Genomic DNA, 16,342 nt, shown 5'->3' on the forward strand with positions numbered 1-16,342 from the left:
AATAGTAAGAGTTTTAAGCTCTTAATATATATTACTTATTGTACTTTAAAACAAATATCATCATGCTAGGTAGGAATTAACATTCCAAAGCCCATAGGGTGGGTACCTTTTCATACACATATATATAAAAGTCATCAAGTGACCTGTCTCAGAGGAAGGCCGACTGAAGACAGGTGAGTCTGAATTTACTCATAGAATATTTATTTAGAGCCAGAAGCCTTGATTTTGTTTTGATTTAGCATTTCGTCAATATTGCAATTGCTATGCTGTTTCTACCTAAGGCCTGTGATGATTTTTGTGATGGGAGGGAAAAAAAAAGGCTGATAACTTAAAACTTTATAATCTGACAATATTTCCTGCATGTGGAAACAGCTACAGCCTGTAGCTTTTGATGGGGCCCGATATGGATCTGCCATATTGAATTCATAGGTATTGGGTCAAGCTATATTGATCTGGGCTTGCGAATACTCAGTGTTAGAGCTCAAACTGAGCTACTGCATGTACCCAGCTCTGGCCGTGGGCATTTGCTGGCCTGACTAAGCTAACTCAGGACAAGGGAGTCTTTCCAATGACACCAGTGGGCTATCTGTGTTTCTGCATCCTTGCAGTCCGGTTTACAGTAGAAATACAGGCTAGAGAAAAGGCCACACATTATTAAAATCAGTAAGGCATTTTCAAGTATTAATAGCATTGCGCAATGATAGCCTACAACATTCGTGGCGTGTTTTGCATTTGAAACCCTCTTGGGAAAAAAAACATTTGTAAGCCGTAAAAACTGCTCAGTTTAAATGCATTCACCAGCAAGGCAAGTACAGTCAATGGGGTTTGCAGTTGATAGCTATTATCTGATGACATTTTGGAATTTTATTAATAAGCAAAACAGGTGCATTTATTACTAAAGTGATTATCTGCCATTATCACACAGACATTGATGTAGAAATATTGTTTCAGCAGATAAATCTTGGAGTTTTGTTGCATGCTCTTAGCAGAGAATTAAGGGTGATATTGCTTGATTTCTGAAAACATGTTTTTCCAAAAGCCAAGCAAAAATCCCATTGCCTTTTGAACAGAGACAAAGGATGTGTGCACTCTGTAGCACATTAGGCTTCGAACACCTTTGTAATTAAAGCAAAGGTACTATATCTTCTCGTCGTAAAGACATGCTGCGGGTGTTCAGGAGGGGCCATGTAAGCCAGCGATGTGAAGTGACGGGGCCTAAAAAAATCTCTTCTGGCCCAGGCTGCTGACGGAGACCTCCCCGCTCCCGAGCTCCGCAGGCTCGGCCCTTCCCTCTCCGCGCGACGGTGTAGTGGCACACAGGGCGGAGGAGACATTCAGCCTCAGGGGAAGCCTGTATCCCCCCAAACAAGGAGGAAATAAGGAGCAGATGGGGCTCCCATCACTTGCTTCTCCTCCCACCACCACCCTCTGAAGCTGGCAGCTGCATCCCGTGCTGGGGCTGAGGGGGGGAACGTGCAGCGGAGGGGGTCCCTCCGCTCCCCAACCCGTCCTCAGCTAACGTCAGCCCTGTCTGGTGCCTCGGGGTGGGATTTTTTGGCACGCAAACGTTGCTACAGCCCTGATCTCTTCACGTTTTGCAAATCACTGTTTCCAGGTCTCCTGGGGCCGCTGAGGAGAGCCATCGCCATGATCCCCGCGCTGCTCTTGCTGGGCCTCGCGGCCCTCGTCGGTGAGCCGGGGTTTGGGCTCGGGCTGCTGTCGAAAGCACCCCGGGAACTGTTTGCAGAGGGACTGCGGAAAGGAGGTGTGCGGTCGGGCCCGAGGTCCCCCTTCCGCGCGGTGCTGTAAAACCCTGCGTGGCTGAAGGTCCTCGGCTGCCGCAGGAGGCTGCTTGCCACCCACGTGTGTCCTTCAAACCAGCTCGCCTGGGGTACGGGACTGACACCAAAAGGGAGTCACAGACATACCTCCTCTTGATTTTCCCAGCTAACCTTATCCTATCTCTCTGCCTACTCAGAAATGGTCTCACGAATGTGGCAAGCTGTTTGATGGAGGCTATTCATTCCTCATTTACTGAGGAAGCAGGGTAATTTGCCCAGGCTGAAGCAAGCGCTCTCCTGAATTAATTCCTCGCCAAGTTACAGAGGGACACAGGAGATGCTCCCAGCCAGGGTGCTCAGGTACCGCCAGCCATCATCTGAGGGGGCCCGGACATTGAGGGGCACTGAATGGGAAGAGCCCTCTGAAATAAATGCAGGGGCTGTGGTTTCCCCCTCCCACACCAGCCTTTAGACCCAATGGGGCAGATGCTTATTCATCTAAATTGTCATTAGATTCATTCGGTTCAACCTCGTCAATTAGAAAAGAACAAATTTCTGTTCTCTAGCTTTCTTTGATAATGTTACTGATGGAGAGCAGTGGCAACCATACAAGCATGGCTAACACAGGGCGATGTGGATTACGGGTCTGGATGAAACCCTCACGCTTGACTTGTATGCGCTTGCAGCACGCTGTATGATATTGCTCCGAGATCTTATGTGTTCAAACACCACCGTTTCATTTTTCAGCTCCATCCATGAGTTACAGTTGCTATGGCGATGTAAGTGCTCTTCAAGCCCCCTCGATCCCCTGTACGGTCGTAAGATCCTCAGACTGTGGTAGGTATCATTCGTTGCTTGATTTGACAACTTGTTTTTACCTGATAGAAAGATGCTTCACCGTCTGTTATTGCCAAATTAAATGTGGTGCAGCTGTTCAATTAGCCAAAAGGGAGAAAGCAACACTTTCTCTCCCAAAATGGCAGGTGCTGTGAAGCCTCCAGACCTGGTGGGAAGTGGGAGGACAAACTTCAGATCCCATAGTCAGGGTCCTCAGCCTCTAAGCAAAAGGAAATGGTGCAACCCCTTTTCGGTTAAAACAGCTTCTTCATCAGCCAGGACTTCAGCATCAGCATCTTCACAAAATCCCGGGGCCTGTCTACTCAAAGGGGAAGACGCGCAGAGCCAGGTCCTGAGTGCTGGCGTGTTAGCTGAGCTGGCCGGTGGTGACCTGCCAGAGACACAATTTGCAGGGGGGAGGTCCCAGGCGTGTAGCCATCCTACCTCTGGGTGACCTGGTTTTGGTAACTCTTTCCCATTTCCTTCTTTCTTGTCTTGTGTTATTGCCCCATGTCACTGCACAGCTGACTATGTCAGGTTCATACTGCTGAGACCTCCAGGGACTTTGCCATGTACCTCAGACACAGGCACCTCCAGGGCAGACACCTGACTGCGGCTGTCCAAGCATGGATCTGAACCTGCTTGCTTGTTTCCAAACTTTTCCAAAATTACTGTAAAAAAACCCCCACCTTTCTATACACAGACTAACAACGTAGCTGTTACTGCAGTTTGGCCAGTCAGTAGAAATGCATCTCTCGATTTTTTCAAATGCAATTTGAAATTTCACCTTTCTGACTCCAGAGCCACATTTCCAGTGGTGCATTTCCAGAGCTGTATTTCCATGAACATGTGGTCCCACCTCCTGAGAAGCTGCCCTCTTCCCCTCGTCATCCTCGGGTACTAGCACTGCAGCTCCCTGGCCATGGTCAGAGCCGTTAGGGCTGTGCTTTTTCCTCAAGAACCACTGACCAACTTGGTGTAGCTGTGTTTTCTTCAAAGCTCAAGTTACTCCTTTGATACACCCAGTCAAGGGGAAAGCAAGGGGTTTGGATGGGACGGTGTGTAAGTCTGCCTTTTCCTACGCCGCAGGACCTGCCATGGTACGGAAGACTGCTGAGGCAGACGTTGTACGCCTGAGAAAATATGAGATCCCAATTAAAAGAGTAGCCAGAAACCTGTGCTTGGACCCGGCACTCATCGCTGCCATCATGTCGCAGGAGAGCCGTGCTGGCCTGCTCCTGGACAATGGCTGGGACCAGGAACGGCACAAGTACGGCTTGATGCAGGTACAGCGGGATGATAAGTATGAGTAGCAGAACAGTAATGTAGCATATATCCCAGGGCCTTACCTTAGCAAATGACTGTTCTGTGTTCAAGACAGCACTTAAATGCGTTCCCTCTACATCAAAGGTTATGCTTAAGTGTTGTCCTGAATAAGGTCACTTCAATGAGTCACAACCTGGGAGTACAAAGAAGAGGGCGAAGCTACAGTGGTGGTTGTTTTCAGAGGGAAACCCCTTTTCTTGCTTGACTTTTCTAGCTTGGTGGGCAGCAACACCCTTTCGGAGGATGGGATAGTGAAGAACACATAAATCAGTGCTCAACTATCCTGGTTCTTGCAATTAATGAAGTACGGGCAAGACATCCTACCTGGACCTGGGACCGGCAGCTGAGAGGTACATGATGGGCTAAATACTAGAAAGGGACATACTGAGTGATGGCAGTGCTGTGCATTTGTTGGTGTCACTTTTAAGGGAAAAAGAGGATCTGTCTGGCAGATTTTACAGCACCTCTTACAAAAAAAACCACCAACAGCGTTTTCTAATTTGAAAGAGGCAATCCCAAAGCAGCAGATGGGCAAGAGGTCTGAATATAGACGCAGCATCCCAGCTCAAAGCACTGTTCGCAGGGCCTCCATGTTTCTGCCTGCAGAAGACAGACTGTGGTGGGACACCAAGCTCCTTGGCAGCTTTGCTGTAGTAGGGAACAACGGGAAACCAGGTCAGCCTGGGAGCTGCAGCAGCAGCATGGAGGCACCCCGTGCGGGGCTGGGCGAAGGTGTTGGGCACAGTCTCAGCAGGCTGCCTCTTGACTTCAGTGGCAAACACCCACAGAGGGCCACTACATTTAGCAGCTGGGCCACCACTGGTGAATGGCCAGATCCAGGATCTGCTTAAATTCCCTGGAAAAGGCATTCTGCTCAGTGAATGTGAACAGGTCTCAAGTTATCCTTTTAGCTGTTCATCCCACGTGAAATGGCTGTAAGGTGGATAAATAAGGTAGAAACCAACCAAAAAAAAGCCACTGGGGAAGACAGAAATTGAGGTACCGCAACACAACAGGCTAATCGTGGCAGGCTGTTAAGTTGTGTCAAGGAAGCTTGGGATCCAGGTTTGCTTGTAGTCCATGTCATCTGCATGCTGGTTTGTTCACCCTATGCTATTTCTTACTCTGCCATCCTTGCTCTGCCACTGCCTTTTTAGATTATACTCTTTTCTGGGACCAGCATGCCATTCCCATCTGCATTTGAGAGAGTCATGGGGTCCTTCACTGTAGAAATAAGGATTTTGCAAAATCAGTCACTCTTCAAAAATAATGCACAATTAGCAATTTCCCAAGCACTTGTGTAGGTTTGGTGAGATGCATAGCACTTTTGGCTAGGAATTTTTTCTTTTAAATCTCTATTTCTTACTTATAAGCCTGTAACAACTCCTTCTTAACTCTTTCCAGGGGGAATCTGCACCTACCGTGCAAAAATGGGCAACCTCCCAGTCTACGAGGAAGACCCATGTGACAGAGACAACTATTACGTCAACAGCGTGATTAGGCGAGCCCAGTACTTTAAGAGACATGGGTTCTAGCTCATAAACCTGCCCTGCCACCAAGCCTCTCCTCTACATAGACTAGCCCAGTAGTGATTGTAGTACTCAGAGCAGTTCCTCAGGTCTCCCGGCAGGACCGATGCTGGTGGCAACAGCAACGGCACCTTGTTCACTCCAGCAAACCCCAGCTCCCCACTCGCCAATGGGCGAGCTCAGCTCTGCCTTCTAGTGGACCGCGGGGACAAGATAGCGCAAGCTTGGGGCCTTTGAAAGGCAGATGGGGACAGACCAGCAACATTTAAGTGTCAGGTGAGGAAAGTGCCTCTTCTCATTCGAAGCTGAACCCGGGGCTGTTCATGCAGCCCCCAGGCACACGAGCATCTCTCCCTGGGCATCAGCTGCGCTCTTCCCATCTCCTCCATCCACCTCCTTTCCACTCCCTGTCCCCCAAGTCTTTCTTCCCCTTGATTGTGCTGGCTGCAGGGCAATGAAGAGACTGCTCGCCAAGCCTTTGATCTCTGCAAGAGCTGTGTATTCCTGCGGCCACCCTTGTGGGGGACAATGCTAAACACACTTCTGTTAGTCTCCTGAGCCCTGGAGCCTGTGGCCATGGTGGGGCTGGAGACTTCTTTGGGGTGAAAAGCAGCCTCACACAGGGGAAATCCTCTATATGGGAAGTACTGCAGGTGCCACAGCAGGCATACAAAGCACCTTTCCATCAGAGAGCAGCCCTCTGAGCAGGACCCAGCCCTGTACATACCTACTCCAGGAGCTGTATCACAACAATATTGTTGGTAAAAAAACCCACAGTCTTTCCTGCTTTAGCTTTGGTACCTTTATGCTGGGTTTCCTCCAAGTTTAAAAGCGTTTCAGCACCTGTCCCTCTGCCAGGAATTCCAACTTCTAATTAGGAGAGAATTAACTCTGGGTTTATAAACTCTGTTTGAAAGTATTCTTCAATGTGGTTGGATCTGGATGCAAATTTAGGTTTACTGAGAATAATACTGAGAATATGAGAGGAAATAAAGATAAATGTTGAATCCCAATCTTTTTTTTTTTTTTTTCCCCCAATTTCATGGGGCCCAGTGGGCAGCAACCTGCAACTTGAGTAAATAACCCAATTTGATACTCTTGGAATGGGTCTAAAACTCAATTTGAGAACAAGGAGGGGAAAATGGTGTTGCAGACTGGGGTGGGTGAGAAGAGCTGGTCTGGGAGGCAGGGCACAAGGCAGCCCAAGCCTGGGCGCTGCCCCCAAACCTGTGAAAAGAAGAATAAGGACGTTCACATTTAGCCTTTTGAATAACCATTTTGGAGGCTTTAGGGCACCTTCCTGCCAGCTGTCACCATTGCCGATGCAGAAGCAACGTGCCTGGCAGCTCCTGCCCGGCAGCACGGGGCTGCACTGCACGTATGCCTGGGCTGCCGGGCAGGGTCAACGCAGGCAGCACGGGAGCTGGTTTGGAGACAGCTTTTGCAAGCGGCGTGATTTTAATGCTGTGCTCCTTGTCTTGCCAGTCACTCATCTGCTTACAGTCACAGCAAGGACTGCGCATGATTAATGTATTTGCAAGCAAACTCATTCTATCATCTCTGGAGACCAGAGGGAGCTCTAGGATTTCTCTAACGTTACTGATTTTTTTTTTATGTCTACAGGAAACAGTTCAGTGTTAAGCAACAGCAGGTATTAAACTACATATTATTTAGTCTCTAGTGAATTCTGCACTATATTATGATAATTTCAGTAAAATCATTACTTTGTCATACAAACTTATGAAACATATCACATGGTTTGATCCCCTCTACTTGAAATAGCTTATGTAAAATTCATAGGTTGAAGTCTTTGGTGAATTATGTTATATAAACTTCTGTGTTATACAAACCTCTTATGTAAAACCTATGAATGCATTTTTGGTAAATCAGTATAAACTTCAAATGGGGCAGGGAATCTCATTGCTGCCTACATGTATAAAGCTGTTTTTTGAGTTCGGAGGGTGAACAAAAGTGGAGCTTTCTTTCATTCCCTTCATGTTGCCCTTAATTGCTGCCAGCAAGTTCCCTGTCACCACTACGGGTGTTGCCATCCCTGCAGATCTGTGAGCTCTTTAGGATTCCCATTTCTACATGCGCTACCTATGAAACTGCTGCTTCACATTATGGTAGCGACACCCAAGGGCCTGCAGACCTGCCTGCTGGGTTGTGCAGCATTGCCACAAAGGATTATTTATTTTTTAAGTGTATTTAAGAATTCTGGAAATATGGGAATTCCATATTTTGTTGCAAATATTATTTTAGGGTATCAGCACTTTGTAGTGAATAAGGAAAATCTCTGCAGAAAATGTGTTGAAATATAAATTGAAATTGATAAATTGGCAGGAAGGAGTAAATAATTAAGGAAAGTTTAACAGTGGCACACTGCCTGAAGATTTGAGCAAAAGCTTTCTTCACAAGCAGTGAGTTCAGATTGCTTTTCCCTCTGATCTTTTCTTGGTCACCTGTGTCCATGTTACTGGAAGTTACTCATCTGGCTGGTGTACAGAGGGCTGCTGCAGTCACACTCTTGGTCACCCTTTTGACCTGTGGTCTATTAAAAAAAACAGGCAGCTTTTCCCCATGGCAGCCCTCCTGGTGCTGTGCTCTGCATTGGCAGCTGGAAAGGCGTCGATAACCCACCGGTGTTTTGGGCACTGCTGAGCTCAGGGCTGTCTCTCCAACATTCCCCCCTCACCAGTAGGCTGGGGGTGGGCAAGATCTTGGGAGGAGACATGGCCAGGACGGCTGACCCAAACTGACCAAAGGGATATTCCATACCATATGACGTCTGCTCCGCAACAAAAGCTCAGAGAAAGCGGGGGGGGACATTCGTTATTACCATGTTTGTCTTCCGGAGCAACCACTACATGTACCGAAGCCCTACTTCCCGGGAAGTGACTGGACATCGGCTGATGATGGGAAGTAGAGAATAAATGTTTTGTTTTCCTTTGCTTCTGCACATGACCTTTGCTTTTGCTTTATTAAACTTTTGCCTTTATCTTGACCTGTGAGGTTTTTTCCACCTTATTTTCTCCCTGGCCTGTCCTGCTGGGGAGAGGAGTGATAGAGTGGCTTGGTGGGCACCTGGCATCCAGCCAGGGACAACCCACCACAACAGGTAAGGAAAGAGAAAAGCCCAATCAGAGGGGAAAGAAAGGTCTGGGGAATCACAGACCAGGACACCTCGCTGCAACACTGAGGAAGATGCCAGAGTAAAGGATGGAATGATTGCTTCGTGAGCACCTGGGCGATGACAAAGCAGTGAGAAACAGTCAGGAGGGCTCTGGCAGCCTGGCTAGGCAGGGAAAAACCACCTCAGACCAACCAAAAGTCCTTATCTCACCAGATAAGTGGCCAAGAGAGAAGCCATGGTTGTGCCATCATGAGCTCGATAAGGCTTTCGGCAGCAATCTGAAGTTCCCTCTGTCGTGGTTTAAGACCAGCCAGCAACAAAGCACCATGAAGCTGCTCACTCACTCCTCCCACCCAGTGGGATGAGGAGAAAATATAAAGAAAGGCTCGTGGCTCGAGACAAGGACAGGGAGGGATCACTCACCACTTATGGTCACGGGCGAAAAACAGACTCAACTTGGGGAAAAAACAAAATCAGTTTAATTTACTACAAATCAAATCAAAACAAGGATAATGAGAAGTAAAACCAAATCTCAAAACACCTTCTCCCCACCCCTCCCTTCTTCCCAGGCTTAACTTTACTCCTGAGTTCTCTACCTTCTCCCCACCAGCAGCTGAGGGGGACGGGGTATGGCGGTTGGGGTCAGTTCATCACACATTGTCTCTGCCGCTCCTTCCTCCTCAGGGGCAGGACTCCTCACTCTTCCCCTGCTCTGGCATGGGGTCCCTCCCATGGGAGACAGTCCTTCACAAACTTTTCCAACATGGGTCCTTTCCATGGGCTGCAGTCCTTCAGTCACAGACTGCTCCAGCGCGGGCTTTCTCATGGAGTCCTGGCCACCTTTGGGGGCCTCCACTCCCCTCCATGGGCTGGGGGGGACAGCCTGCCATCTTACCGCGGGCTGCGGGGGCATCAACCTCCTCAGGCACCCCTCCTCCCCCTCCTTCTTCACTGACCTCGGTATCTGCAGAGGTGTTCCCCTCACATTCCAATCCCCCTCCTCACTGCAGGTTCCCCTTCTTAAATATGTTATCCCATCACTGACTGGGTTGGCCTGGGCCAGAGGTGGGTCTGACTTGGAGCCGGGGAAGCTTCTAGCAGCTTCTCACAGGAGCCACCCCTGCGGCCCCCTCCCCCGCTACCAAAACCACGCCACACAAACCCAAAACACCCTCATAGGGCCTTAAGATAAGTACAAAAAGCACTGGTTATCAGCAGCTTGTGGTCAAACTGGTGAGACATTTCAAGTGGAGCCACGCAGGTCTGTCCTACACCAGTTTATCTCAAATTTGTGGTCAGAAAATGAATGGTGGACATGAGCTATCAAACCATGGGTTACACTGCGAGGGAACACGATCGCTTCCGCTGATGGTTAAAAACTACGAAAACCAGTTAGGAACCAAAGTACTGAAAGAAAGTAAACACAGGTGCAAAACACTTGAGGAGCTCAAGCAGCGACGTAAGTAGGGGCAGAACAGGTGGGAGACCTTCCCGCGGAAAGGTCTGGGGGGTCCAGTGGGAACGGAACAAGTCGATGAGAGGGGAGAGCGGGAAGAGAAAAAAAAGAAGAGGGGAAAATCCCGTCTGGGGATTTATTTTTCTCATAGCAGTGTATATGAAGCACCTGGGGTAATACTCCTCTCAGCTGTCAGCGTCAGTGAGGCTCAGCTACAGTGTTTGAGTCTGTCACACCAACAAAAATGTGCTCAGGAGGATCACAACTCAAATGGAATGTACAGCCTATAGGAAACAAGGAATTAGATTTCCTTTTTATCCTGAAAAGCGAAAGAGGACACAGTCACCATTTCCTAATATGCAAAAGAAATGGAGGGCAATGACCCATGTTCTTCCCTTCCCGTTGAGGCTAAGGCAAGTAGCATTGAGTTTGGCAGGTTTGTGTTGGATACTTCAAAAAAATTTCAGGGTAATGAAGCAATGCAACATTCACTGGGTGTTTTAAAGAACAAAGGCCAACATGTAAAAGTAGCTGTATATCATGCTGCTGTGTAGTGGGGAAATGCAATAGGTGTTGTTTAAGGACCTTTCCAGGCTAACATTGCTGCATGAGAATCGGCAGTCAGCAAATCGAAAAGACAAAAAATGACAGACAGGGAAGAAAAATCTTCTCTGTAAGGGTCCTATGTTTTGGTTTTACAACCAATGTCAGTATTGGGAAATGTATTTAAATGTGCTTCTTACAATAAACAGCAAGTGTGAGGTGGCAAGCTTTCTCTCTCATCGACTTGTTAAGCTGCAGGTAGTATGGGCTGATCTCTCCATGGCTCAGGCAGGGACCTGTCTGAAGTCCGAGGCTGCAATGACTGGCTTTCATAGACACCAGGTAGAGGGAGCAATTAAACAACCTGTTTCAGCAGTAACTGAAGCAGTAGGAAACCACTGCCAAAAACAAGTCCCCATGGGCTAGAGCCATAAGCCATGTGAGTGAACAGATTGCTCTGATGACTGACTCTGAATGCCGGAGTCGGAATGGTTTGAGCCACATGTCTATGTGTCTCTCTCTGAGACATGCAGAAAACAAAGGGAAATGCCACCACAGCAATGCAGTGCTGAATAACTGGCTTGTTCTCCTTTGTTACTCATTGAAAATGTGGGCTGGGATTTCCTAGCCAGCAAGCTGTCCCCAGGACAGTGCTTCTCTGGTGGTTGCCTTGGGCACACTCAGGACCGCACCCCAAAATATCTTATGGGGTTTTCTTCCTGATAAAAACAACCTCATGTTTTATCCAGGCCAGAAAGGGCAACACCAGCCCCACTTTAAACTGGAGATGTCAGACGAACATGAGAAACAATGTGTGGGTCATACTGGTGGTCGGTCACCCCCGAAGTCTGCCTCCAGCAGCAGCAGCAGTAGGACATGCTGCCTGGGGAGGACACATGAGCTTGGCTGCTTTCTGCGGTCCATTTCCAGCCTAGCACCCCCAGCTGTTTAACAGGGGTGGCAGGAGGCACATCCACCCTTTGTACGGCGCTGTCGTCCATGAATCCATCCAGTCGCTTTGGGAATGTGCTGGTGCTGTTGGCCTCCACAGCCTTCTGGGTGGCAAAGCCATGGCCATAGGTTCCTTCATAATGCTGGTTTGAGTCTTTATAAAATCCTTTCTGAAGACCTAGCTATACTTCACCCACTGGCCTTTGTCCACATACTCGCTGACACCGTCCCAGAAGACCATCAAGATCCAAGGCAGGATTGCCCCTTATGGGAGCTGGGCTGACCGTCTCCCAGCTGACCAGGTTTATCCATCACCTCAGTGATCTTACCTTTAACGTACACTCTCCTATATTGTCCAGGACGGGCACCAGCCTGTGGTCCCAAGGACCCTTCTGGAGCCGGTGCTGCAGTCGGGGGTGACACCAGGCACCCACCGGCATGCCGGCACTGAAGCCGCCCGGCAGCAGAGCCCTTGCCCAGGCTGCCTGCTCTGCTGCGGCACAGCTCAGTGCCCCCAGCCGGCTCAGAGTCACTGGCAGGAAGGCTTTCTGTTTGCTCCAGTACTTACTTCCTATTTATACTGAATTAATCTGGCTCCTGTCAACTGTCCCAGGGTGGGAACCTCCCCACAGCCTCCACAGTAAAGGCCAGCAGGAAGGCTACAAAGGACGACGAAGGCTTTGTCACCCCTGAGTCCCCCTTTCACACCTTTTTCACCAAGCAGCCCTGACCTTCCCCCAGCTGCTTTTCATGTTTTGCTAACAGTTTGAGCATCTCTTGCAAGGCAGCCTCCAAGACCTTTTTCAGTCCTTTTCCTTGTTTACATGTGACCTGTGTTTTATGTCAATTTAACACCAATTCTCAGATGGACAAGTTTTCCATTTCCTGCAGAGCAGCCTTTTCCCTATGGTGATCACCGTAACTTTTCCTTTGAGGGGACAACATTTTGTTTTCTTCTTGAGTTGTGGCATTCTTTTACTTCTAACATGGTATTTTTGAACAGCCTCCAGGACACTTGCAGGCTTCTTTGGCTTGGAGCTGCTCCTTTTTGCTGGAGACTGTTGTTTCTAATGCTTGCCTTAGTTTATTTAATTGCCTTCCTTGAAACCGAATACTCCCATAGTGGATGCACATGGCCTGGTTTTTTCCCATTTCAGTGTTAAAAGTGATCACGTTGTGGGATTGTAACCTCAGAGCAGTTTCCCACTAACACCCCTCAAATGAAGCCGTTGTACCACTGTTTAGTGTTTGTTTCTGTGGGTTCTCAGACCAGCTCTTCCTGCAAGCAGGGACTTATTGCAACCAAAAATTCTGCTTCTGCATCTCATCCTGACAAGGCATCGATTCAGCCTGTACGCAGGCTCTCACTCATACCATCATCCTGTATTTACTGCTTCTCTGGTCTCACTGACCACTCTTGCTGTCCTCCTAAAGGATCAATAGTACAGTCCTACTACAGCATTTTTGTCAGTAGTGACTAGGATTTCCACTCACAGGTTTTTAGGATGCTTCTCTTTTCCTGTAATATTTTTATGCTGTTACATTTTTATCCTTCACATACGGCATCACTCCTCCACCTCTACATCCTACTCTGTCATTCCTATAAGGCTGGCAGTGCTGTATCTCATTGGTTTCCTAGCCTCCACCAAGTTTCTGAGATACCTGCTATCTCAGGGTTGTCATTTGGCACCAGGCATTTGGGTTCATCCTGCCTGTTTTTGAAGCCTCTAGGATCTGTGCAGAAGCACTTTTAAGTTTGTCCTCTCTTCATTGCTTAATTTTGCATGTGCCAAACCCTTGCCACTGTATTATTCTATTTTGTCTTTCTCATTTATTGTGATCATGGTGCTTATTTCCCTCCTGTTTTTTTCAGAGGTAAACTGAATGTCAGCCATGTCCACCTTGTAGAACATGTCAGTCCTCTGCGTCTCTCAGCTTCCCCTGCTTCTAGTGGAAATGCTCCTCTACAAGCTCTTTAATTTCCAGTGCCACAGCCTGGCTGTGTTACAGCTCAGGTGCAGCCTACCCCTTCTAGGCTGCTCCTCTCATCCACGAAGTTTTGCCAGTTCTTCCCATGCCTCAACCATCTACAAGGCCCTGCATTTCCCCACGAGGCCACAGTGCAGCCTTGTGATGAGGGACCTGCCCCCAGCGCAGGAGCTCCCAGCACCCAGAGCATCCTGCCTCCCTGCCAAAGGCTGGGTAACCTCCCACAGCTTAAATGGGCTTAATTGCTTTGGGAAGCTTCGATCAGCCTAGTGTCTGCCCTGAAGGCATAACTAGGATCACTCATTTCTAACCCTACCCTTATTAATCTAATTAGCAATAGAGGAGAAATGTTCAAGAGCATGAAAAAGCCCACACAGCGAGGATGCAGCTGACCCGAGACTCTCTTGTGCCTTCACACCATGAACTGCCCTGCTGCAGCCCTTGGCCTTCCAGAAACACTTCATTTCCAAGAACTGGAGAGGTTTCTTGTTGCAAGGCAGGCAAAGAGAAAATTGGTCCCATTTCTGTCCTTTAAATCAGGTTTTATTTATGAATTCCCTGCCTATTCAGTCACACCTCAGCTGATTCAGATCAAGGAACTGACAAAGTTCAGAAGGGGCTTGGATATGTGCACGGTTAGAGAAATCAGGAATATAGATTCTTGTCATAATAATAAAAATCCTGGCAGTGTATTTTTTGTACCTTTTCCTTAGAAACAGAGACAATCTCTAACAAGATGTGGCTGCATGCCTGAGACACAAGGGCCATATAGGGGACCAGATTATCCCACAGATGTCTGCCCTCAGCATTTAATTGCAGGAGGCTGTCCTTCCCTCCTGCCAGACACAGGAGAGAAGAGTAAAGAGTAGCTGGTGCTGTATCTGATCCAGTGCCCTGCAGTCTGGCTTCTGGGTAAACCAGAATTGTCTCTCCCATGTGACTGCTGTGATCAATGAAGAGCTGCCTACTGATAGTTCATGAATACTATTTATTGACTGGATCATTGTGGCCCTTGCTATATGTACTATAGTTAGGTGTCATGCACTTACCGCACGCCCAAGCTATTTCAGTAGAAGGACTGTCAGATTGCTCAATATGGAGGCTGAAAAGTTAGCTGGGCTGTTGTGGCCAAAGGTTGATGGCCAACAGTTCAAAGCCTTGCTGGTGGCCAGCTACTAGGGGCATCCCCTGGGGACTGATCCTGCAGCTAGTACTGTTTAGTGTCCCCAGCACCAACGGTTCACAAGTGCTTGGTGGGACAGGGCTGCCAGTCAGAAGAATGTGGACAGGCTGGACAGGGATCTCATGAAATTCAACTGCAGGCGCTGCCAAGTCCCGCACCTGACACGGAAAAGCCCCAGGCACCAGTTCACACTGGAGCCCAGCCAGTTTGAAAGCAGCTCTGTGGAGAAATCCGTGGGAGTCCTGGTGGACAGCAAGTTGACCACAAGCGGGTAACGCACCCTTACAGCAAAGGCAACCAACAGCCTCCTAGGCTGCATTAGGAAAAGCATCACCAGCAGGTCCAGGGAAGTGATCCCTCCCATCTCCTTTGCACTTGTGCTGAATTTTGGGCTCCTCAGTATAAAACGGACCCTGATATGCTGTAGGCCAGTGCAGGCCACCAAGCTGGAGCACAAGTTGTACAAGCAGAGGCTGAGGGAACTAGGTCTGCTCAGCCTGGATAAGACAAGGCTTTTGGGAGACATTTCCAGATACCTCTGTGGAGCTTATAGAGAAAGTGGAGTCATGCTTTTCTCAGAGGTGCACAGCAAGAGGGTCATAGGCAACAGTCACATGTTACAACAAGGCAAATTTAGACTTGATAAAAGAAAAGGAGTTTTTCACAAAAAATCATGGGTGGTTAAGCACTGTACCAGGTTGCAGAGAGAGGTTGGGGAACCTCTGTCCTCAGAGGTGTTCAAAACTTGGCAGTGCAAGGCCCTGAGAAATCCAATCTAGCTTCAGCGTTGGTACTGCTTTGAGCAAGGGGTTGGACTAGAGACTTCCTGAGGTCCTCTCCAGCCTCCGTCACTCTGTGCTTCTGTGGCTCTGTGAAGATGCAGCCAGAGGGAAGAATGGAAAACATAGATTTAATCTTCTCAGCACACATGGTGAGAGATGATGAAGGAGCTGCTCGCATGGATGCTGCACAGCTTGTCACGCAGAGGAGCTCCCCGCGTTGGCTCTGGGAGCACCAATGTGGTTTACAGGTCAGGCAAGGGCGAATCAGCAAAACAGTGATGCCAACACCCCAGGCGTAATGGGCTTGGACTGAAACAGCTCACCTACCATATCAAGTGGCACTTTGGCATCTGTATCCCTTCTCCCCGCAAAGCTGGGCTTTGCTTTTAGAGGTAAAGAAGCAACGTTTTAAGAAGGCTGTTTTGGGCCACCTCATTCCTCTGACTGCGGACTACCAGGGAGAATAAACTGCAGGGGCAGAGGAGAGCAGAGCGGCTGGGAAAACCAGCACTGCAGTCCCACCATGGGAGCACAAGCCCCGTGGGAGAGGTGAAATTGTGGGGGCTGAGGGGGTCCTCGGGGAAGACAGAGAGGGCGCAGAGAGAGGTTCAGCTAATCCGGTGACCACAGCAACCAGTTAATAACGGACTCAGTGTTATTTGCCTTGCTCCAACTAAAAGTGGGGGGAAATTCCCACTCCACTATTCATTATCAGCATCTCCTTCTGTGAGATTTCCAAGAGATAATGTTAAAATATCAGTCTTCCTCAGCAAATATGCCAGGTCCACGAGGCACTCATCTGCCCAGGTATTAAATAATGAAGGTAAACCTG

The 16,342-nt window shown here is 48.6% G+C and overlaps 1 protein-coding gene across 1 annotated transcript; it reads left to right on the forward strand.

Moving 5' to 3' along the window:
- The first annotated feature begins 1,382 nt into the window (after positions 1-1,382).
- LOC115334616 (lysozyme g-like) lies at positions 1,383-6,602 on the forward strand. The gene is made up of 5 exons (XM_041119554.1): positions 1,383-1,690; positions 2,529-2,618; positions 3,708-3,904; positions 4,159-4,294; positions 5,349-6,602. Exons 1-5 carry the CDS (start codon positions 1,648-1,650, stop codon positions 5,477-5,479), a joined length of 597 nt encoding a protein of 198 aa, XP_040975488.1. The 5' UTR covers positions 1,383-1,647; the 3' UTR covers positions 5,480-6,602.
- Positions 6,603-16,342: the final 9,740 nt, after the last annotated feature.

The sequence above is a fragment of the Aquila chrysaetos genome, chromosome 23 (genome assembly GCF_900496995.4).
Source record: "Aquila chrysaetos chrysaetos chromosome 23, bAquChr1.4, whole genome shotgun sequence".
NCBI classification, from domain to species: Eukaryota; Metazoa; Chordata; class Aves; order Accipitriformes; family Accipitridae; genus Aquila; species Aquila chrysaetos.

Coding starts and splice junctions, on each gene's coding strand:
- LOC115334616 (XM_041119554.1), top strand. CDS start 1,648: ATGATCCCCGCGCTGCTCTTGCTGGGCCTCGCGGCCCTCGTCG. Junction 1,691..2,528: donor GGGCCTCGCGGCCCTCGTCG/GTGAGCCGGGGT, acceptor TTCATTTTTCAG/CTCCATCCATGAGTTACAGT. Junction 3,905..4,158: donor ACAAGTACGGCTTGATGCAG/GTACAGCGGGAT, acceptor TGACTTTTCTAG/CTTGGTGGGCAGCAACACCC.